The 24,750-nt window shown below is 37.3% G+C and overlaps 1 protein-coding gene across 11 annotated transcripts in view; it reads left to right on the forward strand.

Annotated features, from left to right (window-relative positions):
* ETV1 (ETS variant transcription factor 1) overlaps positions 1-24,750 on the forward strand; it is a 97,575-nt gene that overhangs the window by 41,398 nt on the left and 31,427 nt on the right. For 9 of the 11 annotated variants that reach the window (XM_058446820.1, XM_058446847.1, XM_032760315.2 and 6 more), the window contains 3 exons: positions 9,743-9,872; positions 13,087-13,275; positions 17,294-17,541. In XM_058446820.1, the coding sequence (XP_058302803.1) occupies positions 9,743-9,872; positions 13,087-13,275; positions 17,294-17,541 (567 nt within the window). The remainder of the gene's footprint in view (positions 1-9,742; positions 9,873-13,086; positions 13,276-17,293; positions 17,542-24,750) is intronic. The other 2 variants (XM_058446841.1, XM_058446845.1) reach the window with 1 other exon arrangement.

Consider the following 24,750-nt stretch of genomic DNA (forward strand, 5'->3'; position numbering starts at 1 on the left):
CAAAAAATTCTCCATGTTATACATCATCACCCTGATCTAAGTAAATGCCTTGAAATTTCTCAAAGCACATAAATTTTTAGAGTTTTAGTCTCAATTTTGTGTCATTTTTTTAATCAGCTAGTTTGTGTATATTGCTGTAAAATTGGCTACACAAGTCTGCACATTTTTGGTTTTGAGAGTCAGAGTAAACCAAGAGTTAAGGGATGAAAATTTAAGTGTCCTTTGTTGACTAGTTGAGCTGTCTCTGTCACTAGCAGGTGTCACTTTCCATCCAGCCACTTTGGTGTTTTCCTTCTCCTTTTTTTATTATAGACTATATTCTGAACAGGAATCAGCAAACTTTTCTCTGTAAAGAGTCAGATAGTAAATATTTCAGGCTTTGTGGGTCATATGGTTTCTGTTACAACTACTCCATTTGGCCATTGTAGCTCAAAGTAGCCCTAGACTAGACCGAAATGAATGGGTGAGAGAGTGTTCTACTAACGCTTCATTTACAAAAACAGGTGGAAGGCCAGATTTGGCCCATGGGCTGTAATTTGCCAACCTCTGTTCTAGAACAGCATACAGAAGACTATTCTAAAACATAATTTTTGAACAGACCAGAAAACACAACCTCAAAATAAAGAGACTGTCTTCAAGGCTCTTCCTCCAAAACTATAAATTTTATTTCTGTTTAGAGAAGAATTAAAAATGTGATGTGTTTCTCTTCCCAGGGTAATTGTTTGCTACTCACAGAAACTGATACCCTATTTCACTCTTATGACAAGAGTTGGGAGGAAAGCAGAGTGAAAGGTCAGAGCCAAGACAACTTATCACTGTATTTACTTTCGCTGTCCACATATAGAAGGAGACCTTTCCATCATTGTGACATTTTGGTTATCAGAGTATAGGGGAAGCTTCAAATGTTGAATAGCAACATTCTTCCTTCAGTGGAATATGAGTGGTGTGAATTTTTAAACGCCTTTGGTCACAGTAATAAGTTGAAAGAAGGCAGATTGCCTAAAAGCAAACATGAATACTCTGAGAAGTGTTTTTATTTAGATACATGTGCCAAGAATATAGTACTAAGGTCATACATACAGATACATGTATCAGACACACGTGAATTAGTCAAACTTAAAGAATACTGCCTAATGTCTTTATTAGGGAATTTTTAAAACACCAAATAAAGCTCTAATTGGACTTCTATGAGCTCTTGATAATAAGGACTGTGTCTTACTATTTATCTTCATTCCATAGCTCCATACTCCTTCACCCTCTCAGGACCTGCCATAGTGTCTGGGGCATGGTAGATGAATTAACAAATGAATAAATGAATTAATTGCTGAAGAAATGAATGAATAAAAATCTCATATAATGTGATAGTGGTGCTCATGCATGAAGGAAATAATAAGTGTGTGTGTATAAATCAATTTGAATTATATACTCAAGAGTTCAACAGTTACAATTTTAAGATTGAGCCCAGGGCTCTAATTCTTAATGTGTTATGATTTAGTGTTAGATCTTTAGTCAGACATGGTGCTTAACTTCTTTGTGCCTTTTTAAAAGATCTGTTAAATGGGAAGGATTATATATGTTCTTTTCTTAACTGATGAGAATCAAATAGAATATGGGACAATTCTTTGAAAATGGTTAAATATGTGTGTTTGAGTTATTTCATTTTATTTTTTTTTGTATAGTTAGTGTTTTCTATTAGGATTCCAAACTCAACCAGAGTTTGTTCAGTCAACACTTAAACATGTTATCTTTGTTAAATTTACAAGACATCATCATCTTCACTGTAAAAATATAAACAAAAACATACGTGACTCAGATTTCATTGTTCATTCTCTGGATTTACATTAACCAGTCAGTTGTAACAAACATTATCTGTTTTCAATGTAAGGATACAAATAATGCCCCAATGTTATGATTGTTTGGGAAATTATTCTCCTATGAGCAAATTTTAAATTCATATTCTCAGCCAGGTGTGGTGGCTCACGCCTATAATCTCAGCACTTTGGGAGGCTGAGGCGGTCAGGAGTTTGAGACCAGCCTGGCCAACATGGTGAAACCCCGTCTCTACTAAAAATACAAAAAACGTAGCTGAGCATGGTGGCACACACCTGTAATCCCAGCTACTTGGGAGGCTGAAGCAGGAGAATCGCTTGAACCCACGAGGCAGAGGTTGTGGTGAGCTGAGATCCTGCCATTGTACTCCAGCCTGGCGGACAGAGTGAGACTCTGTCTCAAAATAAATAAATGAATGAATAAATAAATAAAATAAGTAAATAAATAAATGCGTATTCTCCACTTATATTTCAAGTGTTCAAATGTGATTTTACACTATGTATCTACCCTCAGCCAAAGCTGTAGTTGTATACCAGCATTGTTGCTTTTAGAAAGCTAAGGGCATTTCTATCCTCTGGTAGAATAATAATGACGAGATTGTGCCCTCTTTCTAAAATATAGGTAGAAAAAATTGAAAGCGATGATGTGTCATAGTTCATAGTTCTAAAGTGAAAACAGTTACTAGTTAAGCAAACACTTCATGAGGAATACCATAACCCCAAGTAAACTTCTGAATTAAGAAGTGGTTAAGTTTATTTTGGAAGTGCATTTTTTAAAGTCTTGGTATTTTGGAGCTCTTAAATTTAACCATTAGAAGAACTCAAGTGATCATTAGTCAGCCTTAAGATGTGGTTTTAAAGGTCAAGCTTCCATCAAAGAAAAAATGCACGAAACATCTCTCGAGTGTTCTTTCTGCCTTTCCTCCCAAAAATTTGATTGTCCGGAGGAGTTGTGGATCATAAAAGTTTCCATGGAAAATGTGTTTGAAGAATGCCAGAGGAAGACTGCAGATTTTCTAGATAAATTATCTGACCTGTCTGAAGTCAGGGATAAAAAATATAATATCATTTTGAACCACCGCTTTGCAAATGAAATGAAGGACTTAACTCACTTGATTTGGTACACTTGAAGAAGGAAAGATTCACTTTAATTAAAACTACAAACAATGCAGATGCCTGTAACTCTGTTCCAGACCCAGCAAGGACGGTACTGTAAGAGAAATGAAAAGTACCTAGCAGCCTCGGCAGCAGGCTGGAGCCGTGTTCAACGAAAGTAATTTAATTAGTGTTGATCATGACTCCAGATGATGGTGATTTGATAAGGAATAATTTAGTACTTAACAGCCTTTTACATGCACCAACTCCATGTGGGAAGGTAAAGCAAATTGCACAAAATGAATGTGCTGCTTTCGCTTGTGCCTGTGCCAATGAACTGGAAAACCGCCTGTTAGCAGACTCCGATTCTCAGCCCTGTGATGAAATACCCAACACGTTTTCAACTCAGCCCTCTCTGATGGGGGGTCTCTACAGTACTCTTATTTAAGAATAAATAAGAGAAGTCATTTTTGTGACATAGAATCTCCAGGAAGCAGGAAAGTTAAAATGAGGAAAATAATGTAGCCTACGGCTTTTGTTATAAGTTGAAGATTTTTAGGTTGGCTTTCTCTTTTTTCCTCACATGCAGCAATTCAAAAAAAAATGTTTTTTTTTGCCATCTCAGATTCATTGGATTACTTATTTGGCTTACGATTAGAAAAAAAAAATCAGTTTCAAGGGCCCATAGTGACTGAGGCCCACATAGGTTGAACCCGTTATGGAGAGAGTTGGGGATCCCAAAACTGCTGGAGCAGAAGAACTGGTAAGAATCCTTGAGTGTTGGCATCTAAGGAAAAGGAAGATGTTGCTGGATTTTTTTTTTAAAAAAACTCTTTTCAACTACTGGACCTATTTGAATGCAGCATACATCAGATCACAGTGGATTCAAATTTGCCCAATTATGAGCATCACCTAAAAAGTTTTATAAGATTCAGAATCCTGATACAACCCAGCTCTAATGAATGGAATTTCTGGGAGTGGTGTATTAGTTTTCTTGAGCTGCTGTAACTAAGTATCACAAACTGGGTTGCTTTGTGAAATTTGTTGTTTCACAATTCTGGAGGCTGGAAATCCAAGATGAAGGATGTCAGCAGGGATCGGAGGGCTGTGAGAGAGAATCTATTCCCTGCCTCTTCGCTAGCTCTGGTAGTTTCTTGGGAACCTCTGGCATTCCTTGGCTGGTAGAGGCCTCACTCTTACCTATGCCCTCATTTTCACATAGCAGTCTCCCTGTGTGCATGTTTCTTTATCCAGATTCCCCCTTTTATAAGGATACTAGTCATATTGGATTTGTGCTCACCTTAATGACTTTATGTTAATTTAATCTTCCAAATAAGAGATTTCGGTGTTGAAATTTCAACATGTAAATTTTGCGGGGACACAATTCAACCAATAACAAACGAGGTCTGAGAATCTGTGTTTCTCCAGCAGCTCCCTAGATAATTTGATGTTGTGCCAGATTTGGGGATCCTGTGTTCAGGGATCAGCTTGCCTCTGATAACCTTTTGAGAATCCTTATGCCCTGCAGTAGACTGAATGTTTGTGTCTCCATCCCACCACCCCCACCCCAGCAAATTCGGATTTTGAAACTTACTCCCCAGTGTGATGGTATTTGGAGGTGAGGACTTTGGGAAGTGATTAGGTCATGAAGATGGAGCCAATGGGATTAGTGCCCCTATTCCCTTACTAAAGAGATCCCAGGGAGCTCACTTGTGATTTCTGCTATGTGAAGTTGCAACAAGAAGATGGCTATCTGTGAACCAGGAAGTGAGCTTTTACCAAACACTTAATCTGCTGGTGACTGGATGCTGGATTTCCCAGCTTCCAGAACTGTGAGCAATAAATACCTGTTGTTTATAAACCATACAGTCTATGGTATTTTTGTTACAGCAGCCTAAACAGACGAAGACATGCCCTTTCTTCTAAGGTCACTCCCGGAAACTCACTGGGCCAATCTGAAAGCAGTAGAGCACCAAATAGCATTTCCACTAGCATGGATCATGCCTTTTGCTTCTAGGTCCATGCTAATGGACATTTTGATAGAAGCCTGTTGTTATGCTAGCAGCCATTCTTGATGGCGCCCCAAACATGCCATTTCTCTCCACCCTCCATTCCCTACCCATCTGGAATAATTTCTCCTGTGAAGTTGAAGCACATTTTCAGATGTCTCAGCTGGGTCAGAAGGCCAGACATGTTCAAGTAACTTAATTAGTGTAGCTTCGATTAATGTCCCTCAGTTTTTTAAATTTTATATTGATATACATTCATTATAATGCAAAAATCTGAAGTGTATAGTTTGACGAATTTTACATGTGTATATATCCATATAACCACCACCCAGAGCAAGATATAAAATGTTTCCAGCAAGATGTATTTCCATAACTTTTTACCTGTGAGATCATCTGTGTTTTTGCATGTAATTTGTCCCTTTTTATTCCTGTATAGTATTCATTCCATTGTATGCATATGCCATGATTTATTTATCCATTTGCCCATTGATGAATATTTGAGTTTTTCCCGTTTTTGCTATCATGAATAAAGCTTCTTTGAACATTCTCACACATGTCTTTTGGTGAACATATGCACTCGTTTTTCTTGGATATATCCTAAGGGTGTATTAATGGATCATAGAGTAGATTTCTGTTGCCCTAGTAGATATTGCCAGAAAGTTTTCCAAAGTGCTTATTATACTAATCCATACTCTCAGCAGCTTATTGCTTCATGTCTTCACCAAAACTTCGTAATGTCTATCTTTTGCAGGTTAGTCATTCTAGTGATATCTATATCTATCTGATACAGCTATACAGTGACAATCTCATGTGGATTATTTTGCAGTTTGCTGAAGAATAAAGATTTTAAATACCTTTGCATATATTTTGTTGTCGTTCCGATTTGTTTTGCCATCTGGATATCCTCTTCTGTGAACTACCTGCCTGTTTCAAGACTTTTTGCCCATTTTTTAAATGGGGAATTTGTCTTGTCTTACTGATATGCTGCAATTCTTATTTTGTTAAACATGAGTTCTTCGTCAGATCTTTCTACTTAAAACATCTTATAGCTTGTGACTTACTTTCCTTTTTTTAATAGTGTCTTTTGGAAAAGTGTTCTTAATTTCATTGAAGCTTAATTTGCTGATATTTTGTCTTTTATGGTTAGTACTTTTTGTGTCCTGTTTATAAATATTTTCCTACTTCATAGTACTCAAGACTTAAAATATAGTAATATTAAACATTATAGTCTCCAGTATGGCTGACATTTTGATAAATATGATAAACTTTATATCATACTGCATGCATATTTATTAGCTACAGAGGTCATCAATTGTTAGTCATGTAAACCTGATCTAATCTCTCAGGTATAATATGATTTGTTACTTGAATTCCTTATATGTTGCTACTACTTTTTCTTATGAAAATGTACAACCCAATACTTAATCTGAAGTGCTAAAACTTGGATATATGCATGTTCTCACTTATAAGTAGGAGCTAGATGATGAGAACACATGGACACAAAGGGGAAGAACAGACACTGGGGGCTACTTGAGGATGGAGGGTGGAAAGACGAAGAGGATCAGAAAAAATAACTACTGGGTACTAGGCTTAGTATCTGGGTGATGAAATAATCTGTACAACAAACCCCCATGACACGAGTTTACCTGTATAATAAATCTGCACATGTACCCCTGAACCTAAAATGAAAGTTAAAAAACAAAACAAAACTTGGAAATACACATTTTGCTAAATATGTTCAAAGATGTAATAAATAATTGAAAACCACTTGTTTAAAAAAAAAAAAAGAGGCCGGGCATGGTGGCTCACGCCTGTAATCCCAGCATTTTAGGAGGCCGAGGCAGGCGGATCCTGAGGTCAGGAGATCGAGACCATCCTGACTAACACAGTGAAACCCCGTCTCTACTAAAAATACAAAAATTAGCTGGGTGTGGTGGTGGGCGCCTGTAGTCCCAGCTACTCGGGAGGCTGAGGCAGGAGAATGGTGTGAACCTGGGAGGCGGAGCTTGCAGTGAGCCAAGATCACGCCACTGAACTCCAGCCTGGGCGACAGAGCGAGACTCCGTCTCAAAAAAAAAAGAAAAAAGAAATGCATGGTTAATGTATTACAAAGCTATGTCATTTAGTATTTGTTATTCTAAGATCTCACGTACACACACACAACACGCAGATATACACTGGGAGACAATTTTCTTACTTTATTTATTTATTCGAGGCAGAATCTCACTCTGTCACCTAGGCTGGAGTGCACTGGCGCGATCTCAGCAAACTCTGCCTCGCGGGTTCAAGTGATTCTCGTGCCCCAGCCTCCCGAGTAGCTGGAATTATAGGTGAACATCACCATATCTGGCTAATTTTTGTATTTTTAGTGGAGATGGGGTTTGACCAGGCTGGTCTCCAACTCTTGGACTCAAGTGATCTCCCCACATTGACCTCCCAAAGAGCTGGGATTACAGGTGTGAGCCACCGTACTGGGCCTAGGGCACTACTTTAAATTCTTCGTGGGTTTTCTTTTCACATTTAAAAAAAGTTTACCCAGGAAATTTAGGACACATAGACAAATGTTAAGAGAATAATGTTAACTCCCTCCTGCCCTTCAATTGGCTTTTACCATTTACCAACATTTTTCTAGTCTTATTCATCACTTTCCTCATACACAATTATTTTTTCTGGAGTATTTTAAAGAAAATTCTGGATATTTTATCTGTAAATATTTTATGAGCCTCTAACATTAAAACTTTTTAAATACAACTGTTGTTACATCCAACAAAATTAACAATGATTTATTAAATTATCTAATAACTAGTCTATACTAAAATGTCTTATTTATTGCAGAGTTGTCTTTTTATAGTTGGTTTGTTCAAATCAGAATTCAAATCCTCATAATTGATTCTTGAGGCTCTTAGGCCTTTTCTATCAGAAGAATTAGAGCTTTCTGACCTGGTAAAGTTAATGCACATGAGTATTCTTGATATATGGAGATAGACAAAATTTCTCTTTTTCTTTTCTCTTTACTTTGAATAGGCATACTAAACATGTATGTACACACACACTACATTAAAAAATGCTTTGAAATAGTATACCCAGGGTAATTATTTTATCATTATGTGTTAAGTTTCTCTTAGATCACTTAAGTAAAATGTGCCTATTTGGCAAATTTGTTTTCTAGAATATTTCAGATGACTCTTGATTGCCATTGAACACTTGTATCAAAATTATATGCATATAAAACAAATAATATTTGTTTTCTTGAAGCTTGGTAGTTTGTGATACCAAATTTTTATATTAAAAATTATATATAACATTCAAGCTAATGCAAGTTTATAATTCTATAATGGCATAATTAAGATTGAATGACAAATGACATCAAAAACCACAAAATTCCTCTTGTCATATCTTCCTTTTTGGAAAGCGGACTTAACATACTGTGTTTTAATTTTAGTTTGTGTAAGAGTTAGAATAAATCTCCAGAACGTGTGTCTCTGTTATGTGTTTATCCCTTGACTATTCATACCTGTGGATATTATATGTAAATTACAAAATCCATTCTTATGACTATTTTTTCCTTTTTTAAACCAATTTCCCATTTATACCAAAAATTTAATTATTCTAATATGATTTCTAATAGGCATTTCTTCAGTTTCATATCGAAGAATAAAAAATATATAGCTTTTTTTTCTTTTTTTTTTTTTGAGGTGGAGTCTCGCTCTGTTGCCCAGGCTGGAGTGCAATGGCATGATCTCGGCTCACTGCAACCTCCACCTTCTCGGTTCAAACAATTCTCCCGTCTCAGCCTCCCAAGTAGCTGGGATTACAAGCACCTGCCATCATACCCGGCTAATTTTTGTATTTTTGTAGAGACAGGCTTTCACCATGTTGCTCAGGCTGGTCTTAAACTCCTGACCTCGGGTGATCCACTTGCCTTGGCCTCCCAAAGTGTTGGGATTACCGGCGTGAGCCACAGCACCCAGCCTATAGCATGTTTTTTTAATTATTGAATTTACAGCTGTGATTCCCTCCCCATATACATATTTTTCTAGTTTTCATATTTTGTGATGTAGCTTTGTACGTTATTAAACATAAATACATGTAAGCGTTACTATGCATTAAGTCACAGTAAAAAGGTGAAAACATCATTTCATATCAAATAATTGTTTCATGGTAGATTACATGTGACAAACAACATTTACATATTTCTCAGATTTCATCTTCACAGTTCTGGTAATTAGATAGGCAGATACTTAATCTCTATTTTATAGATGAGAACTGGCCTCAAAGATGTTGAGTTTTTGCCCAAAGTAATATCAGTCACTTCTGGACCTGCACCTGGATTTTCTTTGTCCCAGTCTAGTTGTCATTTCATTAAACTATTATTATTGATGCAGTTGATATATTTTCCTTTCAATAATGCTTAAAATTATATTTTGGTCTTTAGTTGATTCTTGGCTAATCAGTTGTAATTTTTCTGCTTTAGTCATTGGAAACCTTTCTGATATGTTTTCAAAATGTACTTTCTTGAAATTGAGCTTCTAGCATTGTTAATATTAGTTAAGCAAATTACAAGTGATTCACTTAAGTAATGAGAGAAAATTCAAGCATGCATTTTGTTACACAATAAAGGCAGAAAAGGAGTATATGAAGATTCTCTGAAATCTTCTGCTACTGAAATTCATCAAACGTGATTTTTCTTACATATATAAGTTAATATGAAATGTGAATGACATTTTTAACAAGAGAAGTAGAACACATTAATCTCCATAATTCCTAACAGCATTTAATTTTTGTGGATATGTTTGTTCTTTTTTCTAGTGGCTTTTCATGGCCTACCACTGAAAATCAAGAAAGAACCCCACAGTCCATGTTCAGAAATCGGCTCTGCCTGCAGTCAAGAACAGCCCTTTAAATTCAGCTATGGAGAAAAGTGCCTGTACAATGTCAGGTAAAGCCACCAGGTGTATGTATGTAGGATAGTGGTTCTTACTGAATCAAAAAGTCCAGAATAATATGAAATCTCAAGTCATATTTTATGAGTTACATCTTTAATATGTAACAAGCTAATTAGGTAATGCATTTAGCAGAACTCTAAAGAACTATTTACCATCCAATCACACACTTTGGATTCATTTTAAAGCAATAATTTTTATCCAGATCATTAGTTGCTTTTCTACTGTAGTGATGCATCTTGGGTTGGAAAAAGGGGTTTTACTTGGCACAAGCAGCTTTTGAAAGTTCCCATTAGAATGAATGCATTATACACTTTAGATAGAGAGTTTGTAGAAAAAAATGAAAAATTTGGCAGGTCTAAGCAGTACATTAGTTATCTGTCAGGCTTTGCAGATGATCTATAAGATGAGTTCATGGACAATGGCAATAAAAGTGGAATTTCATAAGGCTTAGCAGAGGCTATTATCTATTAAAAAGCTGGTTGTTCTTCTTATGATAATAAAGGGTGGTGCAGTAAAAGTACAGTGTTCATTTATTAGAAAATTTGATCACATATGTGTTCATTAAAAACCCTTCAAAGTAAATTGCATGATGCTACTTTTCATATTGGCCTTTAATTGCATAAAGAAAAAGTTGGCTGCCTCTACTGAGTATTATCACTCTCAATCACAGTAGAAACTTAGTTCTTAAAAGAAGTTTGGAAACTTACACAAATTATTCCAAATATTCGTACTGTTTTATAAGTTATATCAATTCAGATTCATTGCACATTATGACCCAAAGGGGTCTTCTATTAAATATTTCCTTAGATATTTATTGCATACACTCTTTATGTCCAAGACATGTAAGATTCTAGAAACATAGGCCAGATGTGGTGGCTCATGCCTGTAATCCCAACACTTTGGGAGGCAGAGCTGGGCGGATCACCTGAGGTCGGGAGTTCAGGACCAGCCTGACCAACACGGAGAAACCTTGTCTCTACTAAAAATACAAAATTAGCCGGGCATAGTGGCACATGCCTGTAATCCCAGCTACTCCGGAGGCTGAGGCAGGAAAATCGCTTGAACCTGGGAGGTGGAGGTTGCTGTGAGCCGAGATCACGCCATTGCACTCCAGCCTGGGCAACAAGAGCGAGACTCCATCTCAAAAATAAAAAAGAAACATAGACTTGTGCCATTATGGCAGCTGACCAATGCTCAGATATTTTATTACCATTTTTCTTGCAAACTTGTCTTTTATATTTGCTTTTCTAAGAGGTTCACCAGAGCCTGAAATTATGAGCTAGCTCAATTGAAACTGCAAAGTTTTATAAAAAAAGGTCTCTTGTAGAAGCTAACTATTAAAGCATACTGAGTTCAGATAAGACAGTATTGATCGATCGGAGTTTTATTTTATAGTTTAGTTTTGTTTTTGCATTTTCTCCTTATAAGTACTGTGTATCCACAGCATAATTATTTAACATATTGAGGAATTTCTAGTCAATGCCAGTTAGATATAGAATTGTCATTGCCTTTCAGCATTAATCAGAATTGTGACTGTGAAATCATCACTGTTTTATATGCCATATCTGACATCCACAAATCAATAATAAAGGAATTACCTGAATATTTTGTGTTTCTTTTGGGGGATGAATAATCCCCACAGTGATATATGGTATATGCAATAAATTCTGGTACTTCCATCTCTACACAGAAAATATTATTGAGTACAGCATTTCATGGGGGAATAGTATCATTTTTTTCTTCATTCATGAGAATGAGTTAGGTGAACCATTTCACAAAAGAAGTGGGTTTTTTTTCAGAAATACTGGTAAAGAACATAGGTGGAACCGAACATGCAATTCATTATATGAACACTGTTGACTTTGCTTTAAAGCAAGAGCAGGCTTGTGCAGCATATATTCCTTTACTCCTTGTAAAAGATTTTTGCAGCTGGATATAATTCCGTTGCATTGATGGAGCAACAGAATAAATTATTACATAATTTAATTCAAAAAGAAATATTTCTTTCTAAAGAAAAAAGTGTACTGATGATTGCTTTTTATTTTATTTTACTTATTTTTTTGGAGACAGGGTCTCACTCTGTCAGCCAGGCTGGAGTGCAGTGGCGCAATCTGGGCTCACTGCAACCTCTGCCTTCCTAGTTTAAGCGATCCTCTCACCTCAGTCTCGTGAATATCTGAGCCTACAGACATGCATCACCACGCCCAGCTAATTTTTTGTATTTTTAGTAGAGACGGGGTTTCACCATGTTGCTCAGGCTGATCTTAAACTCCTGTGCTTAAGCGATCCTCCCACCTCAGTTTCCCAAAGTGCTAGGATCACGGGCAAGAGCCACTGCGCCCAGCAAAATGAAATACAGCATTCTAACTTAGAAATGTCCTGTTGTTAAAAAATTTTAAGAAAATTTAGTTTTAGTAAAATATTTTATAGATGACAAAAATTAGTTAAATCACATTCCTGAAAGTTACACATAGGAAAGCAGTTTAAAATCATAATATAAAATCAAGCTTACTCATTTTATTCTTTTGTAACTGTGAGTGTTTAGAAGTTAGACTATAATAGGATTTTATTCCTAATAACATTATTTTGTACTTATTCTCTAAGAAAGTTTAAATATATCAGACATTTTAATTTACCTCGTTAATCTTCATTATCCCATGTGAGGAAGTTAATGCCAAGCATCATTTATTTAATACAATAAAATGAAAATAAAGTAAAAGCATTGCCTTCTTAAAATCCCACCACAAATAAAAGCAAGCCAAGTATAGTCTCTACCTTATTAAGCTGCTGTTCTTGTTTTAAAATCTTACATAATATAAAAGAAGAATATAATATCAGAAGTATTTAATGATTTAGGAAAGATCTATCAAACTTTGTTAAATAGATATATCAAGAATAGATGGAAAAAATACCACTGCTTTTTTGGACGTAATTTTCCCTATACTAAGTTGTTTGTATATGCATTAAAAATACACATTTAATATTTGTTGTGTTACAAGGTTTTGCATTAATTATCCTATTTTCTGTTTAAGGGTGTTGTGATTTTGAAGTTTATCTGTTCTGGATTTAAACAACAACAGCAACAACAAAGTTTTCATTTCCATTTGACTTAAGTCTAAAATATCTTTTCTTCCTTTGGATTAGAAACTTTTTTAAAAAATTGCTCCAAAGAAAGAAATGTTCTCTTTTCTTTTGTCCCCTGGGTAGTGCCTATGATCAGAAGCCACAAGTGGGAATGAGGCCCTCCAACCCCCCCACACCATCCAGCACGCCAGTGTCCCCACTGCATCATGCATCTCCAAACTCAACTCATACACCGAAACCTGACCGGGCCTTCCCAGCTCACCTCCCTCCATCGCAGTCCATACCAGATAGCAGCTACCCCATGGACCACAGGTAACCTGCAGATACCAGTTTTCGAGAAACTGTTTTTTGCATTCTTGGAAAAAATTTGTATTAACAATTCTGAAGGCCTAGAGTAGATCTAAGGTGAGCCTATTAATTTTGCACATCTGTGCAAAATATTTTTAGAAAGAGCTCACTCTATCTATACTTATAATTTGTGGAGAAAGTCATTTATAAACATTCCTTTTATAAACATTTAAATTGGTTGCTAAAATGGAAAATTAATCTATCTACTGACATTTGAGCATTTCCCTTTCGCTTTGCTTGAATTAAATTGCTTCACTTAAACTTTAAATCAGATCATCCCATTTTTATGAGCATATGTGTGTACTTGTTCTGTAAAGTTAGGAGACTAATTTTAGTAGGTAGCTTATGGAATTAGGTTTTTTACCTTATATTGAATGGTTCAGCTGTACATAGTTTTGCAGAATATAATTTATTTGATTAAAACTGTTGACCATCTTTTCCAGGTGATGAATATTTAATATCAGTAGACACATGACTCTGGACACTGAGAATATACAATTAAAGAGATAGAGACTCAATTAGTATTACTTAGAAAGGAGCAAGGCAAGAAACATAGCGAAGATCTAAGGAGAATACTGTGTTAGGTAATTCTTGACTCCTTGAGATTAAGAAATTCATATTTAAATAAGATATTAAATAAAACCTGTAGAGGTTCTGAGATGTACTACCTTAATATACAGCTTAAAATCCAGGTTGCTTATATACAGCATCTCCTTTGTCTCTTCTGCCTTGTGCTTCTATATGCAGTGGTGTGCTGGTAAATGTTTAGCAACAGCCTGCATGAGAGAAAAACAAAACGCCCTCATCGGTAGCTTTTGCTGGGTCTGTGATGTACATATTGCTTTCATGGCCCACTATGAGCCATCACTGTGACAACCCTGAATGCCGAGTTGCAAAGATGCAATAGCACAGCGTAATGTAGTATTTCTAGCATACGGATACGGGAGACATAAGTAACCTCAGGTGTATAATTGGTAATGAAATGTAGTAAGATCATTAGAAAGTGATGAGTTTTGCATTTTTATCTTTTGTTTTTAACATATTTTTTGATTGTGAAGTTATATAATTTAACTCTTAATAGTGGCTGTGTTTAAGAACTGGCTCAAAAAATTCCTGCAAGTTTGACAATAAGTCAGTGCAAACTGGCTCTGAGACACCATTGTAAAAATAACTCAGCCAAAGGAATCTTCTAGATCAGCAGAGGAAAGCAGAAGATGTGCCACTGGCAGCTTTCTGAAAATAAGGGAGCACTCAAATCTACTTTTTATAGGTTTTTTCATGGGACTCAATCTCAAATTCAGAAACTGATTTTGCTATAAAGGGCATAAGATGAAAGCGTTCTTTACAATGTGATACAAAGCCTTGTCTTTTCCACCCTTGTTTCCATCACTAAGTCCTCTTGTGGGGTAGTTATTAAATGCTTCCTATTATCTTTTTCTTCTCACCCCGTAGCCTTGAGACTTTGTCAGAGTGCAATGGTATGTGCATCTGTGTAAACAGTTTTGTAAATACAGATGAAAGAATTCTTATTGCAGGGTGGGCCATTAAACAGATGCACATTGTGCAGAGCTAAAAGGGAACAAAAAAGTATGAACAAACAAAGTTTTATTTTCTCCACTACTGGTGACTTCTCGGAGCTCTTGATAACTGAATCTCACTCTTCTGATCAGCGCCAGAATTACAGATTGTATAATTCGCTTTTTGTGCAAACTGGTTATTTCTTAGGGAAGGTGACTGCTGAATAAGCAGTGTGCCTGGTTTTAGGTGACCTAACTTGAAATGCTTTAGCCAAATCCATTTTAGTTTCTCTACTTGAAGTCAAATATTTGAGACTGCGAACAGCCGGCCCGGAACTCCAAGAGGGAAGCTCGGGGTCTTTTCCCACTGACCCCTGACTGAGTTTTGAGGACAGTACCAGCTGGCCAGTCCCAGGAAAATCTCTGAAGCCGTATGTTTCTGAGGAGGATTTCTTAGAGGGCTCTGGCCAACAAATGACAGTCCCTCAGTTATAAATGGCAAATTTGCTCTGGGAACAGATCCTTTCCCCAAAACACCCCCTCCAGCCAGGCACCCCACTTCACTCTGGGAACGCTTTACGGCCAACTGGCCTGCACCCTGCTTCCTTTCCTCAGCCTCACTCTGCTCCTTGGGCCAGCCCTTTGGCACTTTTTCCTGAACCCACTGTGCAGGAGCCCTGTCTCTCTTTCTCAGTGTTTCCACCACTTTCACCCTGTTTTTCTTGATCTGGGAGTTCATCAGTATGTCTCCTTATCTGTTAACTCCTTTCCAGAAGCTTCTTGAATCACTTTCTCTTTACCATTGGTCAGTGGCTCCTAAGAATTGCACCAAAACCTTGCAACTTCCTGAGAAGCATGCATGTTTGATATATACATGTGCCCCAGCAACTTCCAACTGGAATCAGGTCGACTCGTAAAAACAAATGGCTTGATTCCTTACAAAGCTTTCAGTTACAAGTATTATTAACTTCCTTTTAAGGCTTCACAAGTGAGCCAGTTTCTTATTTTAACTTCAAGTTACAATTTTCTGATTCACTCCTTGACAGTTCTTAATGATAATTTCTGTTTCTTTTTTTGGCTAATGAAATAAGCAAGAGAAGGGAAATGAATGCAGTGCCAGTCAGCCTAACTGCTCTGCAATATCCGAGTTTCTAAGTTTATTTTCTGCAGGTGTAGGTGGAATTTCAGTGCTTTCCATGACCACCAGTGAGCCTAGAGTTAAATCACAGGATGGAGTGTTCTTAGAAATGCTAAAGCAATCGCTTTGCCATTCTTTAGCTTTTACCTTATTTTCATTTAACATTACCGAAATTAAATGCTAACTTTCCAAATTAAAGTCTCAGGAATGCTTTTAGTGGGGGGGTTAATAGGCTTATATTTGCTCATAGAAGTGTTTTATAGGTTATTTTTAAGCACTCCTGGGGCATTTTTAGAGCACTTTTAAATCTTTAATTAATCTATATCTTTGTGGTGGGTCAATGATATTATGGATGAGAAACACAGAACAGAACGATTATGTGATTAGCCAATCGTTATGAAGTATAACCAAGGAGGAAGAGGCATAGGACTCATTTCTAGCCTTCTGCTGAGGCCTCAGAACTTCCTCATGTCCTAACAGCGGGACTTGCCCCAAACCTATACAACACTATATGTTATTTTCACCTTTGGAGATCAGCTGTGGATTTATGCTTATTTTTATCAACCTGATACTGTATTTGAATCTATTGGAAGCCAATATGGTCTGCATTGCTGTTTGACAGTAAAGAGGTAGTCTTTTTTAAACCAGCTTGGGTTTGAGTCCTTATAATACCCAGTTTTGTTTCTTACTAGAACACAATGTTAATTAGGACATTGTTGAGGAATTGAAAGTCCTGCTGATTTGAGAAGAGTCATTCCTCTCTTACTTCCTCAGCAATGGATGGTAATGGAAGGAAAACCAATAAGTAGGTTTTTGTTTGTTTGGTTTTTTGTTTATTGATCAGTTTGGTAACAGAATTAAAAGATAGAGGATGCAGTTTGAGATCAGACTCTATTTCCCTCCTCCCTTTTTTTTCTGGTATATAATCATTTAAGACTCTTTTGTGTGGAAATTATCAGTGATCCAATTGATTTAGAACTAGGTATTTTAGCCATTAATCGTTTTGTGTGTGTGTGTGTGTGTGTGTGTGTGTGTGTGTAAAATCCTCAAAGTTGTTCATTGCTCTCCCATCCTTACTCAAAGTACATCTTTAATTCATATACTGCAACAGTGCTGCAAGAGACTGATTAGAAAGGGAATGTAAGTCATATGATTAAAAAACATAGAGCTATTAACCCAGGAAAGAAAAATGTAATGCTTGTTAAAGATTTACACTTCAGGTCAGCTGGTATCATGTTCATTCACTAAGAAATGAAAAACTGTATCCGTATTTTAAAGAATGTTCCATGTTACCATTTCATCTGAAACACACTCTCTTATTCCCTAGATTTCGCCGCCAGCTTTCTGAACCCTGTAACTCCTTTCCTCCTTTGCCGACAATGCCAAGGGAAGGACGTCCTATGTACCAACGCCAGATGTCTGAGCCAAACATCCCCTTCCCACCACAAGGCTTTAAGCAGGAGTACCACGACCCAGTGTATGAACACAACACCATGGTTGGCAGTGCGGCCAGCCAAAGCTTTCCCCCTCCTCTGATGATTAAACAGGAACCCAGAGATTTTGCATATGACTCAGGTAGGCCCGTGCTCTGCTCAAATTACATTCAAGGCACTTTTTCACCTCCCTTGTCACGTTGGTTAGTGTTGGTATCAGACTAGGTAGCTCCTGATCATTTTTTAATAAGATCTTTCAGATTTTGTCCCTTCATTAAAACTTCATCTACGTGTAAAGATTTGGACTATCAGGTCATTTTGACATGAGGTGATGGTTGAAATAGTGTCTGGAAACAAAACCAGTTTAAAGAAAAATACACTTTACAGAATTATGCACAGTCTCAGCTCAAGAGGGACATTGCAATTTTTTTCTTAATTCTGCACTTTTTTTTCTTGTTATTTTGCTACTACAGTGCTACTTAATAAAAATGTTTACAGAAAGTAATATTCTTCTGAACTAGGTCACATATTGCTTATAACATTTTTAAAAAAATTACTGGGGTCCTGGTGCGGTGGATCACGCCTGTAATCCCAGCACTTTGGGAGGCTGAGACTGGTGGATCACGAGGTCAGGAGATCGAGGCCACCCTGGCTAACACGGTGAAACCCCGTCTCTACTAAATATACAAAAAATTAGCCAGGGATGGTGGCACGTGCCTGTAGTCCCAGGTACTCAGGAGGCTGAGGCAAGAGAATCGCTTGAACCCGGGAGGCAGAGGTTGCAGTGAGCCGAGATCGCACCACTGCACTCCAGCCTGGGCGAGAGAAAAAAACACCCTCCAAAAAAAAAAAAAAAAAAAAAAAAAAAAAAAAATTATTGGTGGCAAAGATTCTAAGTGTTCGTAAGTAAGAATTCTTACATATTATATTAAGAGGGGAATAACAGATTATTCGTAAAGTTTAGCTTTGTCTCTGTGAGCTAGAAAGTAGTACAAAGCAGCACGTCAAGTGGGGGAGAGGGGTTTCCTGAAAGGAGGGAAGGTTTAAAATCTTTTCCAGTCTGGTGGCTCATGCCTGTAATCCCAGCACTTTGGGAGGCCGAGGTGGGTGGGTTACGAGGTCAGGAGATTGAGACCATCCTGGCTAACATGGTGAAACCCTGTCTCTACTAAAAATACAAAAAATTAGCTGGGCATGGTGGCACGTGCCTGTAGTCCCAGCTACTTGGTAGGCTGAGGCAGGAAAGTTGGTTGAACCCAGGAGGTGGAAGTTATAGTGAGCCGAGATTGTGCCATTGCACTCCAGCCTGGGTGACAGAGTAAGACTCCATCTCAAAAAAAAAAAAAATTTTTTTTTCCAAATAGTACCACCAACTTTGCCAATATTTGAACCTTGAGACTTTAAAAGAATTACTTAACTCTGCTGAGTTTTTCCTTCTATAATCTGCCAAATCAGGACATCTGTTTTTAACACATCTCAGGTATTTTGAAAAATAATCTATGAAATAAAAGCTAATGTTTATAAGGTTACCATGTACCTGTAAAATATTGTTAAGATTATTGTATCTGGTCAATAGACGGTTGTGGATATGGAAATATTTGAGAACAGTTTCATTTCCTTTTGTCTGGATATAAAGTTTGGGCATTCTTTATGAAGGGAGTATTGCTTCCTCTGCTGAGTTTTTCTATCATCAGTCTACTTGAGTAAAGAAAACTATCTCCAGGTCTGGAGCTACCAGTTTGCATATGAGATTACCTGCTTGATAATGAACGCCCTTAAGGCTCTGCAAAAGAGACCCCTGTGACTTAGAAGTCTCCCTCTGGTCATCCTTCTACACTGGCCAATAAGTTCAAAGGACGAGGGGAATTGGCCCCCTTGAGGCATGCCTCAACTTCTAGAAAGCATGCGAGCTCCCCAAAACCTATGAATTCTCTGCCCAAGTGGCCTTGAGTCTACTTCCAGGGCCTGAGCAAGTTCATCCCAGGCCCTGTTTTCTGAAAGCAGAGCACATTGCTCCTATATATAGTGCTAGGTTCAAGGGTGGCTAAAGGGCAGCTGTTTGTGAAGGCATGAGGATGGATCTTGGTGTGTGAAACTCTCACAGCGTGGCCCAGTATTGAGCTCAAGGATAGGAAGAGAGACAAAAAGTGGGGTGCGTCAGGATCTGAAGACTGGATACTAGCTCTCTCCATACCATACTCTTCCAGGCTCATTTTAGAGATTTCCTCAACTACTAAATTTGACATGGCTGTGAGGTTGTTATGGTATACAGTTGCAAAGATGAGAAGACACCTTATTTATCAGTTTACTTGGCTGATTTATAATTTAAGAAATTTTAACAGATTGTATAAGAGTCTTTATTTGAATTTTTGCCCCAGGGACTGTAATTTGGGGAGTATCTTGAAATTCCCATTGTGGTCTCAGTTTAGAACCTTTTGTATCGTCCACTGGTGTCTATAATTAAGAACCCTGCAATACAGTGGGCTTTATTATAAATAGTACACATTTATCTCTGTAAATTTCAAATCTTGTTAATTTATATTATCCTTATTCCCAAAACCAGATTTGTTGTAGTTTTTAAAATTCATCATGATTTCAAGAAACTTTATGTGGAAATCATATAAATTATCTCAAATAATCATTCCAAAGAACATGTATAGCATAGCACTTAAAATATTTCTTTTTGTGCTCTAGAAATGAATTTTTTTTGAGATGGAGTCTCGCTCTGTCGCCCAGGCTTGAGTGCAGTGGTGCATTCTCAGCTCACTGCAACCTCCGCCTCCCGGGTCCAAGCAATACTCCCGCCTCAGCCTCCCGAGTAACTGGGATTACAGGCACCCGCCACCACGCCCGGCTGATTTTTGTAGTTTTAGTAGAGATGGGGTTTCACCATGTTGGCCAGGCTGGTCTCAGACTCCTGACCTCAGGTGATCTGGCTGCCTTGGCCTTCCAAAGTGCTGGGATTACTGGTGTGAGCCACCATGCCCTGCCTAGAAATGTTTTTATATGTATGATACCAAAAAGAGCAACATTGAAACTCTTCTTTTTTTTTCTTTTTTTTTTTTTTGAGATGGAGTCTTGCTCTGTTGCCAGGCTGGAGTGCAGTGGCACGATCTCAGCTCACCGCAAACTCTGCCTCCCAGGTTCAAGCGATTCTCCTGCCTCAGCCTCCAGAGTAGCTGGGATTACAGGCATGCGCCACCATGCCCGGCTAATTTTGTATTTTTAGTAGAGATGGGGTTTCTCCATGTTGGTCAGGCTGGTCTCAATCTCTTGACCTAGTGATCTGCCCGCCTCAGCCTGCCAAAGTGCTGGGATTACAGGCGTGAGCCGCCATGCCCAGCCTGAAACTCTTTTCTTGATTCTATGATTGCTCCATGTATATCTTCTCCTCATATTTATATTGTATATACAGTTATATGTAGTGTGGTATTGAGAATGTATAACTTTTCTTAAGAAGATGTGAACCTAATGGAAAAGAGATTTTAAAATTCTAATAAGGGCGAAATATAGCATCTTGTGCTGTAAGAATTACATTCATACGTAATACGGACTTCAGAGCCAGTCACTATTTGACCCTCAAAAGCACAGATTGAGTCATGTATCATCTTCAAAACATAGTCCAGCATCGTTTGTCGAAGGTATGTATGGCATCTCTTTTGTGAGTATGCCATGTCTTGCAGATTACTTGTAAAATTCTTACCTAAAAAGCTGTTAATTTTATATTGCATTCTGCGCTTTTAATTATATTTAAAATTACCAAAGTTTTATACCACCTTTGAGTTCTAATTTCAGTTCGCAGTAGGATACAGTTGTATTTTGCTTGAATAGTTAAATGGTAAAATTATATCTTTCCGATAGGATTTAAAATAAATATAGTAACCCCATAACCAGGGCCTATGAAAAATTAATCTGTGGGTATCAAAATGTATTTTACTCGCCACGAGATTGCTGCAGTTAAGTTGACACATGTGTAAATGTCATACATTGCAATCAACAAATATGATCCGTAGATATTTTGTTTGGTTGTCATTAATTTTTTCATCCTTACTGAAAGTATGCTTAATAATCTTTGAGGAAATCTAATGCATTTATCACTGAATCAGTGATTTATTTTTTCACCTATTGGTGTTGAACAAATAGCACATTAGGAAGCACATAGATTTATATGTGGTTTAAAAACAATGTGAAAAGCATTTTCTTTATTTGTTTTTGTATTTTGAGATGGAGTTTCATTCTGTCGCCCAGGCTGGAGTGCAGTGGTGTGATTTCGGCTCACCGCAACCTCTGCCTCCCAGATTCAAGCAGTTCTCCTGCCTCAGCCTCCTGAGTATCTGGGACTACAGGCGTGTACCACCATGCCCAGCTGATTTTTCTGTTTTTAATTAGAGACAGGGGTTCATCATGTTGGCTAGGCTGGTCTCAAACGCCTGACCTCAAGTGATCCGCCAGCCTCAGCCTCCCAAAGTGCTGGGATTACAGGCGTGAGCCACTGCGCCCTGCCGTAAAAAGCATTTTCTAAGTCAGTTAACTCAGCATCTATGATCCAAAGGCTATTCTTACAGAAGACCTTTAGAACTCTTTATTGCTTAATTCTATACACCATAAATGTTGTGAAAATAAAAGAAGCCTCGTAAGGGAAAAGGTAGCTTATGATTGTGCTCTAATAAAGCCTGACATTAATTATGACATGGGAAATGGAAGGTCTATTTGTTATAATTATAATTACAGGAATGCAATTTCAACTGCCTAATATTTAAGATAAAAAATGCAAAATACTATGTTAGTAGAGTATAAATTTTTATTCGGGAGAAAAGAAAATAACTTCGATCAGAAGACAGTGAGGAAACAAGAAACAGATATTTAGGGCCAATTTGATGAACCAGTACAGTATGATCATGATTGTATCATGATACTAGGTTCTAAAAGATCCAATCCAATCCGTCTATTTTTGTCGCTTTCCTTGTCTTCTCTAGCCTTAATTATGCTGCATAAAGCAGTACACATTTTTTGTTGTTGTTGGTTGGTTGCTTTTTTCTAAATCCAACATGATTTTTTTTTCATTCCCTTATGGTCAAATGCCCACATAAGAAGTATTAAATACACATTGAGTGCTTCATCTGGAGTGCCTCATGGAGATTCCCGTACAAAGTATTCTTTTTTCTTAGAGTCAAGACTGTTTTCCCATTTTCATGACCACATATGAGGTTTTGCAAATTCAGAATGTCCAGTGAGGCAAATATTTTAGATGTTTATAGCAATATATTTTATTAGAGCTGAATTTGTTAGTTGGTTGGTTGATATTTTGCTTTTTTTGTTTCATTTTATTTTACTTTTTGATATCTTACAGTAGATTTTTTTAGAGGGGTAGTGGGCACATGAAACTAAACTTTGACTTTAAAAAATACCAGCACACAGTGTTCACATGTTTTGATGGGGGTAATTTCACTCTCAGGAATTTATTCTAAGAAATAGTGAAAGATGCATAGTGAATGTTTGAGAGAGACAGAGAGAAAGCAAAATATTAAAAATATATAATAGGTCAACGGTAAAGTAAGTTATGGGTACCTGTAAAAGAAATATTATGCAGCCATTAGAAGTCAGATTTTTGAAAAATATTTAATAAAATGAGACTACTGAGTTTTTAAAAGTATGCAAAGCATAACTCATGCAAATTAAGAGCCAGTACAGAAATACCTTGGCTATATATAGGTGGTATTATAGGTGATATTTTGTATCTGTGAAGTATTAATATTTTATATTTTAACAATGCTTATGTGCTGCTTTCCTAATCAAACAGAATGAGTATTTTTTTAAAAAAAATCAATCTGGCCAGGCGCGGTGGCTCACGCCTGTAATCCCAGCACTTTGGGAGGGCAGGGTGGGTGGATCACGAGGTCAGGAGATCAAGACCACGGTGAAACCCCGTCTCTACTAAAAAAAATACAAAAAATTAGCCGGACGCGGTGGCGGGCGCCTGTAGTCCCAGCTACTCGGGAGGCTGAGGCAGGAGAATGGCGTGAACATGGGAGGTGGAGCTTGCAGTGAGCCGAGATCGCGCCACTGCACTCCAGCCTGGGCAACAGAGCGAGACTCGGTCTCAAAAACAAACAACAAAAAAAAATCAATCAATTTATAGTTGAAGAAGAGAAGTGTCCAAAGTCATCACGTCAGTCCTATAAGTGAAAACAAGTAAAGGAGGTTACAGTCTCATATGTTGTAAGCGTAAATGACTTTCTATTGGTTTGTGTCTAGGACTGCCTTAGAGGAGGGAGGGAAAATAATGCCCTACTTAGTGGGATTCATGTTCACCTGGCACAGTGCTTGCAATCCTACCATTAGGATTTTATTCCTTTGCATATTGTAGTTTATTAAAAATCTTAACCCAGTAGTTGGTTGGAGGAGTAATGTACATTAATAAGGTGTTTTTAGCCCTTAAGACCTATTCTGTTATCCTAATTAAACAATGCTTCTCAGCCATGTGGCGGAGCAACTTAATCAGAGTAGGGAATGAAGAGAGGGAAAGAACAACTTTCAAAGGCAAGAGGAAAATAGCTAAAATAAGAAAATAAAGGACAATGCTGCGTACTTTGAGCTTGGAGAGAGTAGGAAATACAAGCAGAGGGCAGGGGTGAGAACTCAACATCATATATTTGCCAAAGAAAATGTTTTTGCATTTTTAAATTGTGTTTCTTAAGGCCACTCCTGCCGCTGCTGATAAGGCCTTTTTTCAATTTGGAGGCACATAACTCTTTGGCGGCAAATGTTGTTCGTGCTATTTTAAATTGGGAAGTTGACACAAATAAATGTTTCATAGAATTCTAAATCCTTTTATCATGAAAGCTCTTGAAGTTCACCTACTTCAAACTACTTCTTCACACCCAAATTTTACAGATAAATATCTGAGGTTCATCCAAATGAAGTAACTTACCATCAGTTACAGATATATTGTGAAGCAGCCAAAACTAAAATTAGTATTTTCTAATTCTTAGTTTAGTGGAGAGTTCATGATTTGTCTTTCTACATAATTGTTCAGATTTAAGGGAAATACTGAGTGTTTTTGTATGGTTTTCGAAGGCTCTTCGTGATCCAGGGCATCTGCTTGAAGATGTGAGGTGTGCTTTCACTAATTTGGGAGGAGAACATTTCACATTAAATAGTGCCCACATTTTACTCTAAATGTTAAGGTGTTCACTGCAGTGAGGTAGAAAAATAGAGCAATTCAACGATATAAATGATGAAGATGCATTCTGCTTTCTTTTAAAAAATATACCACGAGCATTCTTAAAAACTGAGATTATCAAAGAAGTGATCTTTTGTAATAGCTCTTTTGAAAAAGGCTGAAAAATAA

Source organism: Hylobates moloch, unplaced genomic scaffold, assembly GCF_009828535.3.
Source record: "Hylobates moloch isolate HMO894 unplaced genomic scaffold, HMol_V3 SCAFFOLD_1, whole genome shotgun sequence".
NCBI lineage: Eukaryota > Metazoa > Chordata > Mammalia > Primates > Hylobatidae > Hylobates > Hylobates moloch.